At 37.5% G+C, this 23,610-nt stretch overlaps 1 protein-coding gene across 1 annotated transcript in view; it reads right to left on the reverse strand.

The window, feature by feature from the left end:
* Nucleotides 1–23,610, reverse strand: part of kmt2ca (lysine (K)-specific methyltransferase 2Ca) — a 196,490-nt gene that overhangs the window by 137,229 nt on the left and 35,651 nt on the right. The window contains 2 exon segments of the mRNA XM_067434810.1: nt 2,528–2,625; nt 20,901–21,071. Coding sequence (XP_067290911.1) covers nt 2,528–2,625; nt 20,901–21,070 — 268 coding nt within the window. The 5' untranslated portion in view covers nt 21,071.

Here is a 23,610-nt window from a genome sequence, read left to right on the forward strand (position 1 = left end):
GACACGCCCCCACCCGCTCTGCTTTTTTCGGAAAGACTCGGAACAGCGCATCTTTCTTATATAATTATTAAAAAAATAAAAGACTTTTCGGAGATATGCAGGATGCAATGCTACTCTATAGGTACTCAAGATTGACATGACACTGACTGAAACTGAGTGTTTCACCCCCCCTTTAAAAAGCAAGCAGATAATAATATTTAATGATGAAGAAATGCAAATGTCATGCAAGCGTGTCTGCGATAAAGATGATCAAAACGGTGTATATAGATCAGTGGTGTAGGCAGAACGTGGCTGGAATAATTCACATGACCCCTTAAATTGAAAGAATTAATACAAAAATCTGATTGAAACATAGCAACACAGCTAAAAGAATTCCTCATATGACAGGACTTTGATATGAAACTTGACAGACACTCTGAGACTTGTACTACATATTGTAAAAAGGGGCATAATTGGTGCCCTTGACATAAATTATACAACAGTCAATAAACCACAGAACATCTCTCAAGTTATACACAATCCCCCTCGTATCAAAACACATGAATGTGAATTTACACAAAACATTGTTTTTGAAGTACAGTGCACTAAACTACAGTATACATTATAGTGTATAGACCTACTATGGAAGCTTGTTTTTGCCACAGAACAAAACATTTAAAAACATAATTGCAAGTTTTTAAACATTTTCAGACTTTACATCTCACAATTGCAACATTGGGGGGGGGGGGGGGGGGGGCACTCAGTTTAAGTCAATCTCATGACCTCTATGAGTACCTATAGAGTATTACTGCATCCTTCATATCTCCGAAAAGTCTTTAGTTTTATTATACTTATGAAAGCAATATAGGCTGTACAGAGTCTTTCTGGAAAAAAAAAACAAGCAGCTGGAGGCGTATCGTGTGGAAGGAGCTAAAGAGTGATGAGCGTGCACAAAGCGGTGACGTCCTCAAGCGTGGAGAAGAAAACGTTACTTTAATAAACCATGGCTATCAATCAGATTCAACTAATACAGATTTCATCCAGAATCAGATCCGGAGGCTGAAATAAATTGAACAGGAGAAGCAACAACATCAGGATGTCCGTCTCTGTGGTATGTACTGTATTTAGTGGCCTGTCAACATTTGTGTGTGTTTACTTGTTTGTTACAACATTTGTTATGCAGTTTATGAGGACATGATTCGGTTTATGGACTATTGTATGCGACTAAACATTAGCAGCAGCAAGCAAAATGGTTTTGCACGTCAGACTAGTGTAACGTTATACAGAAAACAACAATGGAGTAACCGTTAGCGCATTTGAATGACGAAGCACGCTTTGTGAGAACGCTAGGTTTATGTTTGGGTGGTTTTACAATAAACAAACTGACACCTATAGTGGTCAGCTAAACAAATGTATTTAAACACACACCATAGATCGCATGCTCCATTGATAAATTAACTATACACGATCATGTCGTTTACTGATGTTTACTCACGCGACGATAGCCAACAGCATAGACATTTGAAGCAATTTTACTCACCGCCTGCTTCCAAAGCAGGACCGAACCTTTATCGCTGGGACCGCTCCGTCAAAAACACACTTCTTTGGTATGATTTGGTGAAGTCCTGTGACAGCAGTGACCTTGGAGATCCACTTTAGCGTGATGTGATGCTTCTCGTCATTTCTGCGTTCAAATCGGTTCAAATGCAGCGCTGCCTTCCCGGAATGCTGTGCTGAAACGTTGAAGTCGCTTGATGTCACCCATAGGAATAAAGTGGAGCGCGGCGCCACAGAAGTGTTGCTCAGACGAATGGATCTGCAGCTGAGCGAGTGTTTATGGGCATGCATTTGCTCTCTCACTCTGGTCACGCGCGCACACCCTTCTGGGAGAAGAGCCCGTACGGCCCATACAAGGACCTTCCGCTCTGTCGACGTCAAGTGGACCCATACTCGAAAAAAATCTCTCCGAAACTTGTGAGGAACTGGAAGTAGTATTTTTGCACTATTTAGTATTTTTTACACAGAAATACTCCAAACGTGCAACATTAGTTTTTGAAATTTGTCTATGTTTAGGATGGGAATCCAAGTCTTTAACAGTGTAAAAAGCTCAGTATGCATGAAACAGCATTTCACCCCCCCAAGCTTATATCTCAATTCTGACTTTATATCTTACAATTGCATTACAAAATTAGACCTGCTAAATATAAACTAGCAATTGCAAGAGAAAAAAAGTCAGAATTGTGAGATAAATTACCTTTTTGATGTTTTATCCATAGCACTACATGACTTTAGTCTCATAAAAGCTTGATAGGGCTAGGTACACAAACTGATAACTCATGATTTTAACACTGGACAACACTGGTCATATGTCAAGACAATATGACAATGTGTTGCCTATGTTTTCTTTGTATTATTTCTCAGTGCGGAGTCGTTTTATCTCATTCAGGGCTTGACAGTAAAGATGACCCGGGGATAATGTGAGCAGTGAAAATGTAGCAGTCGATGTGTTTTTATGGTTAGATTTTTTTTTTAAATTATAAAAACTCACCCATCTCCGGTGTGATGTCAATGTCTGGAGTTGGTGTGACATCAGAGGCGTCCATGCTGTCCTCATCATCGGCCTGTGCACAACCTCGACTACGAAATCTGCAATGAAAACAATCTTGAGAATAGTCCAGGTGGGCCATACTGTTCCACACACACACACATACACACACACACATATTTGTTTTTGTGACATATGGGGGACATTCCATAGGCGTAATGGTTTTTATACTGTACAAACCGTTTTTTCTATCACTTTACACTGCCCCTGCCCCTAAACCTACCCATCACAGGAAACATTCTGCATTTTGACTTTCTAAAAAAAACATCATCCTGTATGATTTATAAGCATTTTGAAAAGTAGGGACATGGTCAATGTCCTCATATTTTTCCCTTTTCTATTCCCTCTCCTTGTCACTCTCATGTCACAAAAACACCCCCCCACCCACCCACACACACACACACACACACACACAAGTATTGCTTGTCTTATCTTGTAGTAATGATCTTAACCATATCCACTATAAACAAACCACTGAGCTGTTATAGATCCTGAGAGTCTCAACCAGCTCATCTAATTACTAAACTGCTTTTTCCTCAAACGGTCGAGGTTAAGAAAAAATTCTGTGAACAACATTTGGGAGTGAGTTTGAGCAGTGTTCCTTTTTCAATTACATCACTTTCACACAGTCGGTTAAAAAAAAAAAAAGTCAGAGACTAACTGACACTGGGATATGGGTGCCATGAAAACTCTTTTCCTCGCAGGATGAGTGCTGATATATGGGCCACAGATATTTATGACAGTGTGGGTCAGTGTGTGAATCTCCACCCTTCCCCCACCCGCAGCAACCAACATGTCAACATGCAGTGTAGCAGCCAATGGAGGCTCAGTGTGGCCTGCAGCAAGAGCTGGCTGCTCGTCACTATGGTTACACAATCTAGTTCCCTACAACAGACATGATCAAGAGGTGAGCAAAAAAAAAAACTCTTCACACAGCACACTAAACACACAAGCTCTTTGAGAAGGTTGAGCAGATACATTATTTATTTGGTTTTTAAGTAAACTGTAAAGTGTGTAAAAAGTCTGTTCAGTGTGTGCTGCCTCCTTTTTACAGATGATGTCAAATTCACTTCACGTTTAATGGAATATACTGCGAATTCGATAATATCTTGTATACTATAATACACATTTCATTTCAACTAGATTTGGCAGAAGAAAATAACCAGTTGTCTTGTTGTCACTGTCTGTTTTTAACACATTTTAAAATGAGTTCCTTAAATTGACTATACTTCATGTAGCCATTGCTAAAGGCCCACTTCTTGAAAAGATGCAGTTAGTGATAACAAAAACCCCCACAAAAAAACATAACTGTCAATTGAGATTTGAATTGTGATTATTAATATTAAATTTACATGAAAATAGTTTTTTATATACTTCATGTCGATTACACATCTTAAAACTAGTTCTTAAATAGTGCTTTTTAAAGAATATATTATATATATATATATATATATATATATATATATATATATATATATATATATATATATATATATAATATATTCTTTAAAAAGCACTATTTAAGAACTAGTTTTAAGATGTATATATATATATATATATTTTTTTTTTTAAGAAAATAAAAAAAGCTACAACAGTTATTCAGCCAAGAGCACTGAGTGATTCTCTCTTTTTCTTTTGTTGTTTGACAGACAGCGGCTGGTTTACTGTATTAGCAGGCTGTCACTTTAAGACCTAATGCACGGATCCTATTGACACACATTCGGTTTCTTTCCCCAACTAATATTGTTCACTTAAAGCATAACCGACTGTTTTTACATGAATACTCATCAAGACAGCCAATTTGACCTAACTGCGTGTGTATTTGACAGTATGAGTGTGTAACAAGGCACGAAACAGAACTGAAGGGATCACACGCCTTTAGAGAGGCGGCTTGTGCAAATGTTTCGGTGCGTGTCAGACAGCAGACAGGGTGAGACTGCAAGGAGTTTTTTTTGCAAGTAATTGTTAATAACTTATTAATAACTTGTTTTAATGTCAAGCAAGTCACACAAGTAACAGTTGTGTGCCCAGTCTATTCTCTGTATGTCTCTATATGCGTCGACCTAAAATGTACCCTTTTCACAATGTTGAAGTAGCCTATTAAAATCATTCAGATAGTGTGTGCCATAGCGATATGTACATTTGTGATATTTCGATAATTTCTATATTTTGTGCAGCCCATGTATATGTTTGCATACATGCACTTTTTTCTTTAAAATTGGGACTAGATTTTACATAAAGTGGATCGTATCTATCTACACTGACTCTAAAAGAACTTTCATGAATCCTCTCAAGTGGATTTACATCAAAGCACTTGCAGCTCAGCTGATCAAATACGGGAAGCTCAAACGTGCTTGACGTGAGTTTTATTTTTCTTGTGAGTTAAGCGAGTACATTTGAACTATTTATCATATTTAATCAGATCTATGCATGTGTGCTGATTAATGTTAATATGTCAGTAAAAGTCTAAATTAAATCTGTTCATGAAATTAAGCAAGTGGTTATCTTCAGTAGACTTAGATTAAATGGCTTGATTTATTTTAGATTAGGATGGAACATGTTTAATGGATGGAATATTTATTTCTTTTGTGTTTTGAATGAAAGTCTTGTGGCTTTGGAACAACATGAGCGTTGATAAATGACTTTTTTTTCCGGGTAAACTCACCCTTTTAAACCCTTATCCCGCACACCAATTTTAGCAAGTGGGGCATAAATGGCATACCCAAAATAAAAAGGCTGCTGCTATTCAGTCATTCTGAATAGACACATAACCAACAAATATTTAGGGAGCAAACACTTGAGAGTTTACAGTTCAAGACTCAGCATTTCTCAGTCTTAATTTCTTTTTTCAGACTTCATTAATTTGTAGATATACAAGCTCAAAAAAACCCCGACTTTTTTACACCCCTATAGGGGAATTTTCACGTCATACCTAAATGCGGGCTGGGCTTCGGACCTTTTTAGGCTTCTCCTTCATTTTGTATTTATTTTATTAATTGAAAGAAACAATGTGCTGCGCTGGTGGAAACAACGGGAGACCATAATAGCTTATGCGACTGTCAAGACTGAGCTATATTATAGTAGGCTAAATGAACTAACATTGTGATGCTTGAAGTGTTATGTCTATGGATTGTATTATAGGCAAGACAAATCAAGAGTTAATTTGAGAGGCTAAATTTATTAAACATGCCGTTAACTCACTGTCGGCCGCTGTTCGCTTGGTCGTCACTTAAAATTTTTTAAACTTTAATTTAACAAAAAAAAAAAAAATGCCCTAAACATTTTTCTAAATTAACTTAACAAATAAATGAAACTAAATATAACTAGTTTGACATTAAAAACAAAACTGAACTATTTTAATGGCTGCAACAATGTAAGCCAATGTAAGCCAATGTAAATGTATAATGATTAGGGCTGTAATCTTCCAGTTGATTCATCAAATATTAGTCGATACATTGATTGGTCGATTTTTTGCCGCTTTCATTTCATCAGTTTTGCCGTGTTCATCAGATTTCATCTGGTGGAAAGTAATTGCTAATGGTGGTGTTTTCAAATCACCCCTTTTTACAGGTAACAGTCTGTCTTCAGAACACCCCCCCTTGCTTTCACTTCTTTTGGATTAGCCCAACCCACTGGAGTATGGCGTTATTTCCCTGTCAAATGTCGAGAGCGCATTATTGTAGCGCGAAAGTACATTAATATAGTGCGCGAGCGCAAATCTCTCTGCTCGCGCGCGGAATATAATGTGCGAGCGCAAATCTCTCTCTGCTTGCGAGCGGAATGTAATGTGCGAGCGCGAATCTCCCTGCTCGTGCGCGAGAACTCTGCGTGCGCTCTCAGATACGCTGCTCTTGTTAGAATTTTTTGTCTGGGCTCACTCAGAGAATATGCCTGCACTTAAAACGTGTCCAGTGCAATCGCGAATCTCTCCTCTTCGCTTAAACTAAGCCTGTATGTGCACAGACTGTGTTCCGTGCGCTCGCACGAAGAGAAATACTCTTCTTTACGGTTTCGTTCTCTTTGCTCTTGGCATAAACGGCAACAACCAATCAGAAATAGGCTTCAACGACTGACCAATGAAAACGCGACATCGTACATTAAATCTTATGTTGAACCCCACATGGAATCAGAATCACTTGAGTTCAGTGACTTCAATAAAGATGAGTGAGATGGATCCGCAGAATCGACAATTTTTTTGTTTTTTATGTAAAATAGGCCTAGGTCAAATATATCTTAGAAATGTCTGGGAAGAGGGCGATTAGATTATTTTACATATTAACCTAGACTGTCTACTCTAGCCTATATGCACAGCCACTTTGTTCACACTACAGGTGCCCATTTGAAAGTGAGATTTTTGAGCCAAATGGATTTAAATGCAGATTCCAAAAGGCAAAAATAATTAAAATCTGAACAAAATGCCCCCTAATAGATATAATATAAGAATTATAATGTAATAATAGATAAGGGGGCAAAATGCCCCAGTAAAATCGTTGTATCTAACTGCATCAAACACAAATGCAACAGAATAAAACTAATTAAAAATACTGACTACTAAATTAATGAAATCCATTTTGTTGGGAAAATGTTACTGCAATTTGTGAGTTAAGTTACCTTTCACCTCAAAAGTTGGCATACATTTCTAAATAATCCACTGGCAGTGGCGGAACTAGACTTTTATTCATGGGGTGGCAAGGCTGATTTAGGGGGTCCAGAGACCGTGAATATCATGTGTTATACTTATTTGTTTTCATTGTTTTGACCAATGTAACCTTAAATATGTAACAATAAATAAGCACCCACAACTGTAGATATCAGTGAAATTTCACAATTCTCAGCCTAATAATATAAATGTAAAACATTATTGAATACAAGTGAACAGTTGAAGTTGCAGGACACAGTGATTCAGGTCAAGAAATTAAATAATCAAACATAATAACATTGCATAATCGTTTTAAGTGCAGGCATATTCTCTGAGTGAGCCCAGACAAAAAATTCTAACAAGAGCAGCTTATCTGAGAGCGCACGCAGAGTTCTCGCGCACGAGCAGGGAGATTCGCGCTCGCACATTACATTCCGCGTGCGAGCAGAGAGAGATTTGCGCTCGCGCATTATATTCCGCGCGCGAGCAGGGACATTCGCGCTCGCACATTGTATTCCGCTCGCGAGCAAAGAGATTCGCGCTCGCGCATTATATTAATGTACTTTCGCGCTACAATAATGCGCTCTCGACATTTGACAGGGAAATAACGCCATGCTGGAGAAGAGAGACAGATTGAAGTACACAAGTAGGCTACTTTGCTGTCTATTATTTATTTATAAATAAAAAGATATGTATCTGTTATTTTGTGATATTTTTACCTTTTATAAAGGGCATTTTGTGCCTAATAGTATTAAATATAGGTAATGCTTCAGCTTTCATATTAATTTATTTGATCATTAAAATAAACTAGAATTAAGGGGGGGTGCTGTTTCATGCATACTGAGCTTTTTACATTGTTAAAGCTACACTGTGTAACTTTTTTAGTTTATTCTTAGCTAAAATCACTTAGTTCTTTCAAAAATATATGTGCTCATTAATGTACATTTACTTCTTTCAAGTAATAATGTATTCTCGTAAGCTTATAATATGCCATTGAAAATACATACGGGTGAGGGGTTCGGATGCAGGTCGCCATGTTGCCCCTCCATCTTGAAAGTACATTAGCCAAAGAGGGACATACCCGTAAATTCAAGCTTCGCCTTTCGCGTTTTAACACTTGATGGCACCGTGTCGAATGTGAAGATGGGGATTGCCATGTTAATCTTGGACTAAATCGGCCACCGTAGGAGTTAAAACGAAATTAGATTTGAGAGGAACAGAAACTAATATTCACTGGATGGTCATATACCTTTTCAACGCTAGATGGGGGAAAATATCACACAGTGTCGCTTTAAAGACTTGGATTCCCATCCTAAACATGGACAAAGTAAAAAAAAAAAAAACGGATGTATGATGGAGTATTTCTGTGTCTAAAATACTCCTTTTGGTTTCTAAAGTTTCGGAAAGTTTTTTTCGAGTATGGGTCCGCTTGACGTCAACAGGGTGGAATTTCCTTGTACGGGGCCGTACGGGCTCTTCGCCGTACGGGCGCATGAGCGACCAGAGTGAGAGAGCAAACGCACGCCCATAAATGTTGCACTCACTGCTGTCACAGGACTTCACCAAATAAACAATGTTACCAAAGAAGTGTGTTTTTGACGGAGCGGTCCCAACGATAAAGGTTCACGTTGCTGCTTTGGAAACAGGCGGTGAGCAAAACTGCCTCAAATGTCTGTTGTTGGCTATCGTCGCGTAAGTAAACATCAGTAAACAACGCGATTGTATATAATTAATTTATCAATGGAGCATGCGATCTATGGTGTTTAAATGTATTTGTTTAGCTGACCACTATAGGTGTCAGTTTGTTTATTGTAAAACCACCCAAACATAAACCTAGGGGACGTTCTCACAAAGCGTGCTTCTTCATTCAAATGCGCTACTCCATTGTTTTTCTATACACTAGTCTGACGTGCAAAACTGCTTTGCTTGCTACTGCTAAGGTTTAGTCGCATACAATAGTCCATAAACCAAATCATGTCCTTGTAAACCACGAGTAAACACACAAATGTTGACAAGCCACTAAATACAGTACATACCACAGAGACGGACGTCCTGCTGTTGCTGTTTCTCCTGTTCAATTTATTTCAGCCTCCGGATCTGATTCTGGATCATATATGCATGGTTGAATCTGACTGATAGCCATGGTTTATTAGGGTAACGTTTTCTTTTCCACAATTGTGGATGTCACAGCTTTCAGACGCTCATATGCAATAGCTGCACGCGCTCGTGTTTCTTTAGCTCGATATGCCTCCATCCGTTTTGTGTTTTTTTTCCGGAAAGACTCGGTACAGCCAATCTTTCTTTTATAAATTAATAAAACTAAAGACTTTTCGGAGGTATGAAGGATGCAATACTACTCTATAGGTACTCAAGATTGACTAAAACTGAGTGTTAAAATGCAACTAAACTGAGTCATTGAGATTGAGAGTTAAAAATGGCTTGATTCATTCAAGAATGAGTCAGTCGTTTCGAATAGGTCACTGAATCTTTTATTCAACCGATTCAGTATCATTCAGTAACACATTGTTGCTGTGAGATCTATTATGTTTCAACTGTGATCTTAGTTTGGAACAATTTGCGCTGATGAAATAGATCAAAAACATTGTATTTTTTTACATTTTGGTGATTGTGTAAATTATTTTATTTTATTGTTAATTTAATTTAACGTATTGATCAAATTTAACAATATAAAATTAAACCTTAAGCATAGCCTATATTTAATAAGATTAGGGGGGAATACACTTTATAAAAGGTAAAAATATCACAAATTTGAAATGATTCAATAAAAAAATAAACACTCACAAACATGCAGATTTAAATATGTCAAAGCTGATTGAACACTGGTGAGAATATTGCTTCAGAATAAATTATAGTTACAACACACACACACACACACACACACACACACACACACACACACACACACACACACAGGACAAGGTTTTTCTTTTTTCCGGACAAGCAAATTTTTTACTCGGACAAGTGAATAAACGATTTACTTGTCCGAAGGACAAGCACATGAACATGCTTAATGTCAAGCCCTGGCTAAATAAAACCATTATATCCACTTGCCACTGTGCCACTTTTATGACCGTAAAGTTGATCAGGTATTCTGAGCTGGTGTGAGTGAGTGGATGCGAGGCTAATTTGTATATTCATGGATCCGTGAAGCAAGGGTGTAGAGTTACATTCAAGCTATTTTAAGGCATGAAGACATTTTTTTCACAGGAAAAAAAAAAAACAGTTAAGTCATGTTGGTGATCAAAGATGAGTTTTAAGGGATAACATTATTGACTACAAAGGAATTCAAATCTTTCTAATAATACTCAGTTTTGTCCATATATCAAGTAAGAGTCTGGGATTTTAACATGCAATGAACGTTGAACAACCACAATCTGGGGCCGTCTGCAATCTTTGTACGTAAAGAGGTTAACTTTTGGTTAAGCACCTCTTTTCAAATGACCATTTATTGAAAAAGACAAATTCACTTAAAGGAATAGTTCTCCCAAAAATTCAAATGACCCTCCAGTTGTTCCAAACCTGTATGAATTTCAAAAGAAGATATTTTAAATAAATGTCAGTAACAGTTGATTTTTGATAGCATTTTTTTTTATTTTTTTTTTATGGATTTCAATGGGGCTCATCAACTGTTTTGGTGACCCATATTATAAATATGTTCTGTTCAGCAGGAGAAAAAAAAAAAAAAATCTGTTTTTTTTTTTTTGTTTGTTTTTTTCACTAACCAATCTCCTGCATTGCTTATTCTCTTTAAAATATATTTTCTTATTTTGTTGTTTAAAAGAGCAGACTTAATATACATACATTTTGGGTCCTAATTTGGGAAACAACAAGCACGTGATTCTTTGTGCTCTGCTGCTTATATTTATCAAGAAGTAAAAATTAGACATTATTCCTGCTGTTAGACAGTCTTCCGAACGCAGTCTTCTGAACTCGGGTGCACGTGAACTCCGGTACGGTTCGCTGCTGATGTGAACGCAATCGTACTAAATCGCGGAAGTGAACTGCTAATAATGACATTTGGTTTGATACAAATGTGTGTTTCACTCATTTACCTGATGAGTGTCACTGACATACTGCAAGCAGAGCTGTAAATCTAATTTCTGCCCGTCTTTGGCATTCTTTAGAACATTTGCAGTTTGTGGCAGAGAGACGCAAGTGCCATTGGTAACAAAACCAACGATTCAAAAAATATATATTAAAAGTGATAGGAGCAAATCTGTGCATTTCGCCGCCTTCCCGCTCGCTGTCGTTACTAAGCAACCGGTTAAACAGCTGCTGCTTTGATGACGCAAACGAACCCCGGTTCAGCAAATAATATAATATGAACACAGTCCAGAGGGGGCAGGGGAAGAGGCTGATTGGTCACCCCTTTAAAATTTTAAATTTCAACTTGCTAGCAAAGTCAGTACTTTTGACAGCACTACTTTAGAATGGCACAACAGTCATTTATGACATTTCACAACAGCAGCTCATTCCACACGCCATTATGCCATTTCTACGTCATTGCACATGCACAGTACATTCCAGTTTTGTGTTTCAATCCGATCAAGTGCTACATGTCCTCTCTATCAGATTATAAAAGGTTTTTTAATTAGATTTGGCAAATTCATTCTGATTCGTTACATGACATTTTTTATTCTTCCATGAGCAGCTGCTCTATCAAATTTACCATTATATATTAAAAATAGACCAAAGGCAAACATGTGCTGGTTAGCATCTGAAGCACTTCCTTAAATGATCCTGTGGTTCTCAGAGCACTGAGATCTACAGACGTAAAGTTTCTCACACGTACAACTTTCAACATATAGAAGACAAGTCAACAAACTTCATATTGAATGTGACTGTATAAAAACATGACATGACAAACAAGTTTACTACACACACATAAACAAGAAAACAGTCCAAAGATCTAAAAAAAAAAAAAAAAAAAAAAAACACTTGATGAAACCCAAATAATTTTGGGACTTGCAGACTAGTGATCTCCCCAAGCACAATGCAGCATGGGTAGAATAATAGGCATCACATTTCCAGGCTAAGGTTTCTGGATTGAGACAGATACTGCTGCAGCCTGCTAGCCTGGCGCCCAGCGCTCTGATCAATGACCTACATCATTGAAAATGCAGCCTATTGTGCTGTGCTTAAGACAGGTTTAATCCAGGTCAACAACCCCCTCCTCTATAATGTGTGTCTCAAAAGATTCACATTACATCCGATATCTTGCCCAGCGACACAACAACTGAAGGCTAGCCAACTTCCCCAATGCTATTTAGCCTTTAATGCCAGAGCGAAATGCTGGTTATTCGGTAAATGTCAGCTTTTGATGCAAAAAAAAGTCTCTTTTAAAATATATGCTAAGGAAGGATGTTCACATAGAAGATGATGCAGAACAAACCCATCACTCATAACACTTTTTCAAAACTGAGGTGGTCGTGACCAGTACTGAATGGGGTTTCCATGACCCTTTAACCACGCATATACAAGCAGAACTGCACATTCTAATATTTGAATTATGTTTGTGAAGCAATAAGTACTTTCTGTTAGATGAACAAAATGAACAAAATGTCTTACTTGACAAAAAAAAAAAATTCACAGTGATTTAGTCAGACTGTGGTAAATAATATTTCAGATAAACGGTTTACACAAAGTTCAAACAATATTTTCTGGTCTAATATGGAAGTTGAAGAGCTTTTTTTTTTTTTTTTGTCCATCTTAATATTTATGTAAAATCATGTCTAATCAATTGAGTTAAAAAAGATCTGATTTTGGAACAGACACTATCCAGTGTCCACAAACTTCTTCACTCCCATTACACATCTGTGGGCATACAGAAGAAAGCTTCAGCTCCACAGGGAGAAATTTATAGCAAAGCTTTAATAATCGCAACACCAGGTGCTTAACTAAAATAGATGTTTTAATTGTTTAACAGCTAAGAATAATGTGCTCTAGGCAACCTAATATTGCATGTACAAATCCCTAGGACAAACACGGTGTAACTAACGTAAGGCAAGCGAATGCAAATGATCATGTAACCTTTGCTGCAGAGTGCATTCATAACTATCAAAGGGTCTGATCTCTTTTTCCGTTAAGTATGTGTTTAAATAAAATAATCAGCCGTCTTGAAATCAAACAAGAATAAGAAGTTCACATTAAAATATCTGCATAATACATAAAATGTAGGCCTCTGGAGATTTGCGAGCAGGGTCATACTAAATAGGTTTTACGTGTACTTTACCATCAGGGGCAGCAAGGTAAACAAGTGATGGGATTTGGGGTAATGAGTAACCTGAAGGTAAATAAACAGCCGTTAAGCAGTGCTGAGGTGCACGGAGGGTCAGGACGCTCCCAGAGGGATTGTGCTTAGGGCATTTATAAAGCTCTGCACCAGTCTGGAAATATATCAAACAAGGACAGGACCCAAAAACAGATTGTCAGGAATTGAAGGAATACAGTTAGAGTATACAATGTTTAAAAATAATAATAAAAAAAAACCTTCCTTATTTCAACACACACTCACGCAGGCACGCACACCTTAAAACATTTAATCCTTTTGAAAAAGCTTCCTATGCTCAAAAAAATTTCTGAAATAATACTACTGTCTAAACTAACCATTTTATATTTGAATACATTTTAAAATGTAATTTATACCTGTGATGGCAAGGCTGAATCAGCATCCTTAATCGAATTAATTCATAGCATTCTAATATGATGATTTGAAGCTCAAGAAAAGTTTATTTTGAAGGTTGAAAATAGTTATGCAGCTTAAAGAATAAATAATGTAGTGGAAAATCAAGATGAAAACATTTCAAGATTCTTTGATGAATAGATTGTACAAAAGACTGTTCAAGTTTGCTTGAAAAATTAAACATTTCTTTACTATCCTGTTTGTTAAATTTAACGTGCCCTTGCAGAATAAAAGTATTAATTCAGTAAAAACAACAACATTACTACAGTGGGGTATTCCAGAAAGCAGGTTATGTGACATTCCCGGGTACGTTTAAGAGTAAGCAGGCGGATAACCTCAACTTTCAGTTCCAAAAACGGAGGTCACTTTCAGGGTATGTAAGCAACATAAGGGTTGAAAAAAATTATTGCCAACCACCAAATAGGTGGTGATGTGCACTAAGTAGGTAATGTAAATCGCCATTTTTAAAAAAGTGTCCGTTTCCATGGTGAATTACTGAGTCGTTGCTCTGTTAAGAAGGTCTTGTGTGTTCGCAGTTAACATACTCTGAGTTGGATGAACTTACTCTGGAACTCATTTTTGGAACCACCATACCTCGAGTAAGCAAGATTGGGTTAATCAACCGAGAGTTCAAGGTATGAAATAATTATAATATTAATTTAATTTAAAGTTGCATAGCTGTGAGAAAAATAATACAACAAATAAAATGAATGATATAAAATAAAGAAATATTTTAGAATCAGTATTTCTAGGTCACCAGTCAAATGTAAGCAAATGTGACCATTGAACATGTGAACTCCTTTGTACAAAAGGTCAGATGACTTTGCCACCACAAAAGCACACAAGATTCTTGAAATTCTAAGAAATTCTCAAAGACATTTTTTAAATAAACTTTTCACTCAGATTATGCTGATCAATAAATAATAATAGATAAATAAATATAAAGCTAGAAAACTGCAAAAAGAAGCGTTTAGACTTGGTTCAGACTTTTGGAACCCACTCTATGATTCAGATATCAATAATACACACGTTTAAATGCAACAACATGTACATTTGGTGTATTTTAAATTAAAGTATAAATTGTGTGAATATCAATTTTGATTTTCCTTCCCCCAAGAACTCATGTCCACAGTCATGGCACACTGGCAAATAGCAGGATAAAGCACGAGAGAGAGTACGAGAAAGAGTGAGAGAGTGCCAGAAAGAGAGAGCAAAAGGGAAGCAGAGAGGGGGAAAAAGCTTACAGTGCAAGTAGTTCCAGCTCAGAAAGGCGGAGCCTAAAACCCGGGCTGGACTGACTGGCTGAAAGGCGGCACACCCCCTTTATAACAGCGCTGCTCTCTCTCCACTGACACTTTAACCATTTCCTCTCCCTTGAAAAGTTCACATTTATTGACTTAAGTGTCTACCATAAAAACAAATGGTCCATGAGGAGTCTTTAAAGGTAACAAAAACCTGCAAAATGTTTCTGCAGGTTTGTAAATTTATTAAAATAGTGTAAAACGTTTGTAGGAAAACAAACAAAATTACATTCACGGTAGAACAGTCTACACACCCTGGTAAACATGCAGGAAGTGATGTCAGCAACAAGCTAAAGTCACTATAAAGCAAGCAAACTAATTCACAGGCAGGCCCACACAGAATCTGAGCCCAGAGAAATCCCCAGAATTCAAACACCCATCATTCACAACTTCAACACATCCTTGTATTTTTGTTTATCAATTTTTTTTTTTAATTTCACAGACTTCCCAACAGTTTTTATCCAAAGCAGCGCAGAAAATGCAAAATACATCAGCCAACTCTGTCTGGGCCTGAATTAGAAATAGATTGGAGGCAAGTGTTTTACCTGATGACAAGAATAAATCCTTAGAATATTTTTTAAAATTATATCCACCATATGAAAACATGCCTAAAAAGCAACGGTATTCTTCATTTTCTTAATTAATTTTCAATCATAAAAAAAAAAGAAGCCTGAAACAAAAATAAATGTATTTTTTTTCTTTAAACACAGGAAGCCAGTTCTTTAAGCCAGTTTCAGCCCAAACAGGTCAGAATAAACAAAAGTTTATCATAACCTCAGTCACCACACTTTTCACCTGCAAGTTTAGCTAGTTAGTCTTACAACACAGTCTTTGTGTTTACATCTTTCTCAAGAATCAACCTACAAATTACAATAGTTGACTTAGTGTCATTTCTGCATATTAAGCAGGGATAACACAAGTGGTATTTTCAAGGATTTGTTCAGTTTAGAATTAAAATTTTCTGATAATTTACTCATCCCCATGTCATCCAAGATGTTCATGTCTTTCTTTCTTAAATCGAACAGATTTCAATGCAGCTTCAAAGGGCTCTACACGATCCCAGTCCAGAAATAAGGGTATTATCTAGTAAAATGATCTGTACTTCCAACTATGTCTGACTACTGTAAAAATATTTTTAAAATGTTACCTGGTTCACTTAAAATTTTTGAGTTAATTGAAATTAACATTTTTGAGAACCTTTATTCAAATATTATTCAAATCATTTGTAAGCATATTTGATAATTGTGTGTGTGTTTATTTGTGATGACGCACACTGTAAAAAATGACTGTGAAATCTACAGTTATTTACTGTCACAGTATTTAACTGTTTGATTTCACAATGTATACATAACATACTGTAAATGGAATTACAGTACCCTTACGGTAAAACGTATTCACAGTAACTTACTGGCTAATCGTTGCCAGTAAGTTACTGTAAATTTTACGGTACATTTTTTACAGTGCAGTGAAAACCAAATTGTGCTATTTTCATGATTTATCTAATTTTTTATGTGGTTCAGATACAAATGTATAGTTATTTTAACAAAATGACCAATGGTTTCACTAGATAAGACCCTTATTCCTCGGCTGGTATCGTGCAAGCTCCCCTTTAAAGCTGCATTTGGGATCTTCAACCCATTGGTTTTCACTAAAATCCACTAAATGGAAAATTCTGGAATGTTTTGCTCAAAAACATGAACATCTTGGATGACATGAGGGTGAGTAAAATATCAGGAGATTTTAATTCTGAAGTGAACTAATCCTTTAAAACAAATTGCTCACATGACCTTTACACATACCCATCTGTCAGACAAGGAAAGTGTTTTGGGGAAACAGCCCATTTTGAAACCAGTCATGTTGGCATGTTGCCGAAAACAAACACTTCCCCTTTAACTGAAAACCTTTCCTTTCAGCCAGTCCAGAACAACTGTACAATCACTTTGAAACAGATCTCAATTGAGTGAGGTTTGTGCATTGAGACAACATTCATGGTGTGAACATGGTGTGTAGGTCCACAGAGGGCTGTACCTGCAGTATCAGGTACCTCACTAATCTGCCCTATATCTGCACTGTTTATTTGATGGCCAACACTTGATCTCATAGAGGAGGCCCTGTATTCCCATCACAGGCTCACCAAACACCCTCACTAAATGACAGGTTAATGTATTTTAAGATTAAGAGAATTATAATGCTCACGGCATTATTAGCGGCACGTAATAAACAGAATTTGCCTGTTTTAGCAACATGCTGTGTGGACGTGCGCTCCAAGAGAGCCAGTTTAAGAATGAACCACTTTGATGATAGTCATCTCCACGGTGTCAGAATGACCATGTACTTAACAACCTTTATAGAAAACACTGGAAAGCAAAGGCAGGGTTTTTAAATCCCATTTAAATCCCCAAAAATTAACTCCTACAGTCTGTTTCTCACACAAAGCTATCTGATGGCTTTAGAAGATTTGGACTGACACCACTTTTAAGGCGTTGCTTTTGTGTTCTTTATGGAAGCTAGAAAGATTGTCCTTATTCAATGTAACTGATGGGAAACGGCCTTCACATTTTCTCCTTTTGTGTTGCACAGAAGCAAGAAAGTCGGACAGTTTTGAAGTGACTTTTGTAGTGATGATTTTGGATGAACTACTGGGTTTTTACAGAAAATTAGGGAAAATATAATGGCAGATTAGCAGTGCAGAGGATCAGAAAAAGAACAGCGGCATCCATGAACTGATGACGCGTCACGTCGGCTGCTTTCAGTGTTGATTAAAATGAGAACTATCTACAGTACTTTTGCATCATCGCTCACATCCGAGTGTCATTTGGAATTACAGAACAGTCAGTCTAATATTCTCCCTTTCGTACGCCCCATACTGTGAAGAGCAGATATACTTTGGAGCCAAAATCAACTTGGCAAATAGAAAATGTCGTCCTCCTGAGCAGCATCTCCTTGTGTGCCTCACAGAGCTCTTCCACACTAATACACATCGACATACTTGAAAGCCTCTTCCAGGTGCAGCAGAATACTTCAGCAGAACACAGCCCTCTCTCAAAACACACAGAAATACACACACACATAACTGGCTACACAATTAATCAAAATAAAACCGAAAATCACAAAATGGCTAATTGCAATTATCAAATCGCCAGGGCCCATTTTAGGAGAGCTTTAGCCCCCTCCTCCACAAATTTCCAACCAAACCTACCTAAACAACTGCGATTAACGCAGTAATATGCACACCAACTGGTGATCTGGCAGACTTCGGCTCATCCCCGTATTTAGTCTGCGTTAGTCAGTGTGTTCCTCAATCCGTATCAGAGCAGCGCCAGCGTAAGGCAGAGGATGGGTACACATTTATTGATAGATTGTTATGATATCTGCTTCTGTGTAGTTCTTTGTCATAAATGCAAATTACATTATATGATTTGGGAGCAATTCAAGACGGTTTTCCATCTCTGTTAAATCTGACCATATCTATTTATTTTATTTACTATTTAAAGTTTATTTACTTTCATTTAAATGGCATGAGACTTTGTGACTTTTCCTACTCAGGCTATACTTTATATTTCATACAGCGCAATAAAATTGCTAAATAAATAAAACAATATTCATTAAAAATCTCACACACACACACACACACACACACACACACACACACACACACACACACACACACACACACACACACACACACACACACACACACACACACAGGTCTATGTGGTTTACAGGGACTCTCCATAGGCGTAATGGTTTTTATACTGTACAAACCGTATTTTCTATCCCCTTACACTGCCCCTGCCCCTAAACCTACCCATCACAGAAAACATTCTGCATTTTTAATTTCTCAAAAAAACATCATTTAGTATGTTTTTAAGGCCATTTGAATTATAAGGACACTTGATATGTCCTCATAAACCACATTTATAGTGTAATACCAGTGTAATACCCATGTAGTTATACAAATTTGTGTCTTCATAAACCACATAAACAGGCTCACACACAGACACACAGACACACAGACACACAGACACACAGACACACAGACACACACACACACACAAATGTTGCCAGTTTAGACAATTATCTATATTCTTAATGAATATTAGCAGTTTATTTAAAATGATTAGAAATTCATTTAATATTCAGGGACTGACTTGATATGTACTGTATAACCTACTGTGTTATTTATGCCTACCCTAGAAGACATTCCCCCAGTTTCACAGACAAGGCTTAAGCTAGTCCCAGACTAACATGCATGTTTGAGCTGTTTTAGCTGAAAGTAACTCACAATGACACATCTAAAAATATGTCAGTGCCATTGTTTTGTCTCAAGATAGACAACAGTAATAGTTTTTTTTTCCCTATAAGGCACGTTTATAAAAGCTACTTAAATGACCTAAATAAAATAAGGGTTTAATCCTGGCTTAATCTAAGTCCTGTCTGTGAAACTATGCACTTGCTTTTGTTTTCTTTTTTCTTCTATATAAATATTTTAATTGGGGGCTCACTGGAAGTCCACTAATATTGAAATCCTAGAATCGCCCCTGTAAATCGCAAAGGTTGCAATTTCATTAAATGTTTTTGCAGCAACTCAGACTGGCTCAGCTCACAGTAACTGCTCCACATGAACTCATCTCTGCATCGGCTCAGAGTCTGAGTTGTTTTAACGTGTATTTTGGTACACAACATGCACCAACCATCTTCCCATTAAGGAGAAGTACTTATCAAACAATAACCTTTAATGGCTCCTTGCGGTTTTCTATCAAAATAAATGTTTGATGATTTACAAGTTTGAAAATAATAATTATTTAAGACAACCATAAATATTACTATTGTAGTTTTAAATTTGCAAAGTAAATTTTTTTTATTACGTACTGTCTATGGACTACAATATATACTATATTTTAATAAAATAGTTATAGTTCACATTCGTTTAAATTATTTAAACATTGTATTGAATAATATTGAATGAATAATTATTATAGATATTATAGCCATAATAATATATATAAAACACACAATTGACCAAATTTTACAGCAATACAAACATGATTTTTAAAAATCACAATTATCATTAGCATTTTTTTCTCCAAACCGTGCAGCCAAACATACTGTATACCATCACACTCCCTGAGCCTTAACATACATCTGACCCTAATCACATGATTTATCAGAAGGATTCGTAATAGAAAGTGATTAAATAATTCACAGTACTTAATAATTAGTTTAAATAAACATAGGTGAGGAAAACTGGCTTATACGTTAATACTAAAAAAGGGGAGAGTGGAGGGCAGGGGGCAGGGGAGGTAATCAGGTCATCAATCACATGACCGTATTAACTAGCCTCATAAATCACCATAAATATCATAATGATAAGACTTATTGATTCAATCTAATTTCTGGGCAAATGATAACCTTCAGTTCTGCCAATTAGTGGAACATCACTATGACAAAGTACTAAATAATACATGACTAATAAACCAGAAAATTGTTGTGTCAGTGGTTATAATCATCAAGTCCTCCAATATAATAAACTTGTCAGTAATTTTTCAAAACTATTATAATTCTCATTTCCTACTTTAAACAACACAGAGTAAAATGCAAAGCAGACAAGTCAGCTCTCAAGTGTGTAATCATATGCAGACACCTTCACATGGGAACAGGAGATGCTCTTACTTTCTTTTGGACTTGGGTGTGTGTGCGACAGAGGAAGCATCCTTGCGTGGCCGGCCCCGTGGGCGTCTATCTGAGGGGGCCGGGCTCCCTGAGGGCGTGGCCCCAGCACTGCTCAGGGGAGGAGATGGTCCTTGCTCAGAGGGCTCCAGACTCTTATCCTCTGATGACATTCTGTACAAAGACACAAACACGTCCATACATTACATGGGCTAGTATGACCCTGGTGTGATAGAAACACCTTTAAAGCTTAAAAGTCTTTTTCATGACCAGTATAAAATAAATAAGTAAATAAAAATAAAGTTAATCTGGCCGATTTATAAACATTGGTGAAGTACTTTTTACATTTAGCAAAGGAATAATATCAGTAATGCATTACCAGTAGGCCTACTAGATGATTTAAGTAGTAAAGCACCAAATCGATGCCAAAGAACTAGCGCTGGTGAAAGCAGACACTGTTGTCGCCTGTGTCAGGGAAAAAACAGCATCTGAACACACCAAAAGGACTACAGGCGACTGTCAACTAGCAGGCACGTTATGTGCCTGCGTGTGAAGGAGATAGCCGTCTATTTAAGCATATATTCATCTATATTAGTCATTTAAAAAAGGGAAAGCGGAATGAAGACCATCTAATCCATTCATTCAATCCCACCAGTAGTGGACCAGACAAACAGAACTGGGATTGATGAAAATAAGCAAATATATTTGCTCAGGGATTTCCTCCTCAATATTCAATGGACATGTAAATGAAGCAAAGAACCTGCACCACAGTTACAGTGACTTAGGCCCTGCCCAGCACCGAATGGACCGAGGGGGGCACCCAAGTTGTGAATATGCTGACACTGTGCATGCGTTTAGTTTGGAATATATATGCCAAAGTAAATAAATGAGTAAACTGAATTCAACTTTCAATGTTCACACAAACTTCTGAATATCTGAATTTGGATTAGATTCATTAGATTAATGAAAAGCACTATGTAAACATACCTATTGCTACGCCGCAACAGCAAAAATAATGACTGTTTTTAAACAAATTCCCCAAACCCTTCATCATCTTCCATTGGTTATCACTGGTTGATCAGAAAGCTCAAACAAAATGATTTACAGACCCAACACTTTTTGGGGAAATCAACCATACAAATCACCTCTGAATATAAAACAGGAATTAGATAACAGTATGTTAAAGGGGGGGTGAAATGCTGTTTCATGCATACTGATCTTTTTACACTGTTAAAGACTTGGAATCCCATACTAAACATAGACAAAGTTTCAAAAGTTAAGGTGGACGTTTGATGGGAGTATTTCTTTGTCAAAAATACTACTTCCGGTTAGTCATAAGTTTCGGCAAGTTTTTTTCGATCATGCGTCCCCTTTGACGTTAATGGGGGCGGAATTTCCTTGTATGGGCCTTACGGACAATTCTACCGGAAGCGCGTGAGAGAGAGCGAAGGAGAGAGCGAAAGCAACAGCCTACGCCCATCAAAGCGCTGGCTTGTAGGATGCTTGTAGGACAGGTGATGTGCACATAACAATGTCACCAAAAAAGTGCGTTTTTGGTTGCCAGACCAAGACAGTCCTGCACAGATTCGCCAAAAACCCCGCGTTAAGGCAACAGTGGATGTAATTTGCTTTTCCGGATCAGCAACTGAGTTGCGCGAATGTTTATATCTGTTCGCTGCATTTCGGTGCCGACTGTTTCATAAACAAGGCCCAGCTCGACGCCGGATTTTCCCAATCGCCTAATGCTGAATGATGGAGCAGTGATGGGCTGTATCTGATTAAAAGCCATATTTTTATTTTGAATAAAGTTTTTTTTCCCGCTGTTAGGGATGACACAGCTCGACTCAACATAGCAGCAGCGAGCACACGTCATTATTTAGCTCCGCTCACACGACACGCCCCCACCCGCTCGGCTTTTTTCGGAAAGACTCGGAACAGCGCATCTTTCTTATATAATTATTAAAAAAATAAAGACTTTTCGGAGATATGCAGGATGCAATGCTACTCTATAGGTACTCAAGATTGACATGACACTGATTGAAACTGAGTGTTTCACCCCCCCTTTAACGTCCCAAAAAAAAAAAAAAATCACACATTGCAAAAAGTCTTGATTTGTTTGGAAAGCATCTCGCTCGGACTTTTCGTCATGCCTCATGTTATAACAGCATTGATATATCTACTCCGGAATAACTGATACAGCAAAATCTTTACTGGCTGACACATTTCTACCATTGCATGTTATATCCTGGCATAGCGCCCAGCTCTGTGCCTCAGTGTGCTGTTCTCTCCAGCGCTGAGAGGTGAATGTGAGGGGAAGACAGCAGTGCTGTTGACTCATGTTTGATGAGCATGAGCACAGCTGTGTGTGGATGAACACCGGGGAGATCTGCTACTCAGTGTGGCGCCGCCGCTCTCTATGGAGCACAGCTCAAATTAATTTAGAAATTTTATTCAGCACAGTCATGCTGAGGACAGTGGAGGAAACTGGGAGAGGAAAACCCCTGCGCCCAGCAGAGAGGCCTGTGCTTATTTGAATGCTGCTTTTACTGCCGGCATCACAGGGCATCTTTACCTGACAACCGCCTGGCCGCAAACACACTGTCTGCACTGAAGGAAACGGAAGTCATTCAACGGTGTATATGTTGGCATTTGAAAAGGGAAATATTTCAATTTCAAGCTAAAATTGCAGGGCTATACAATTTATTTAGGGTAA

The sequence above is a fragment of the Pseudorasbora parva genome, chromosome 24 (assembly GCF_024679245.1).
Source record: "Pseudorasbora parva isolate DD20220531a chromosome 24, ASM2467924v1, whole genome shotgun sequence".
In the NCBI taxonomy this organism is placed as follows: domain Eukaryota; kingdom Metazoa; phylum Chordata; class Actinopteri; order Cypriniformes; family Gobionidae; genus Pseudorasbora; species Pseudorasbora parva.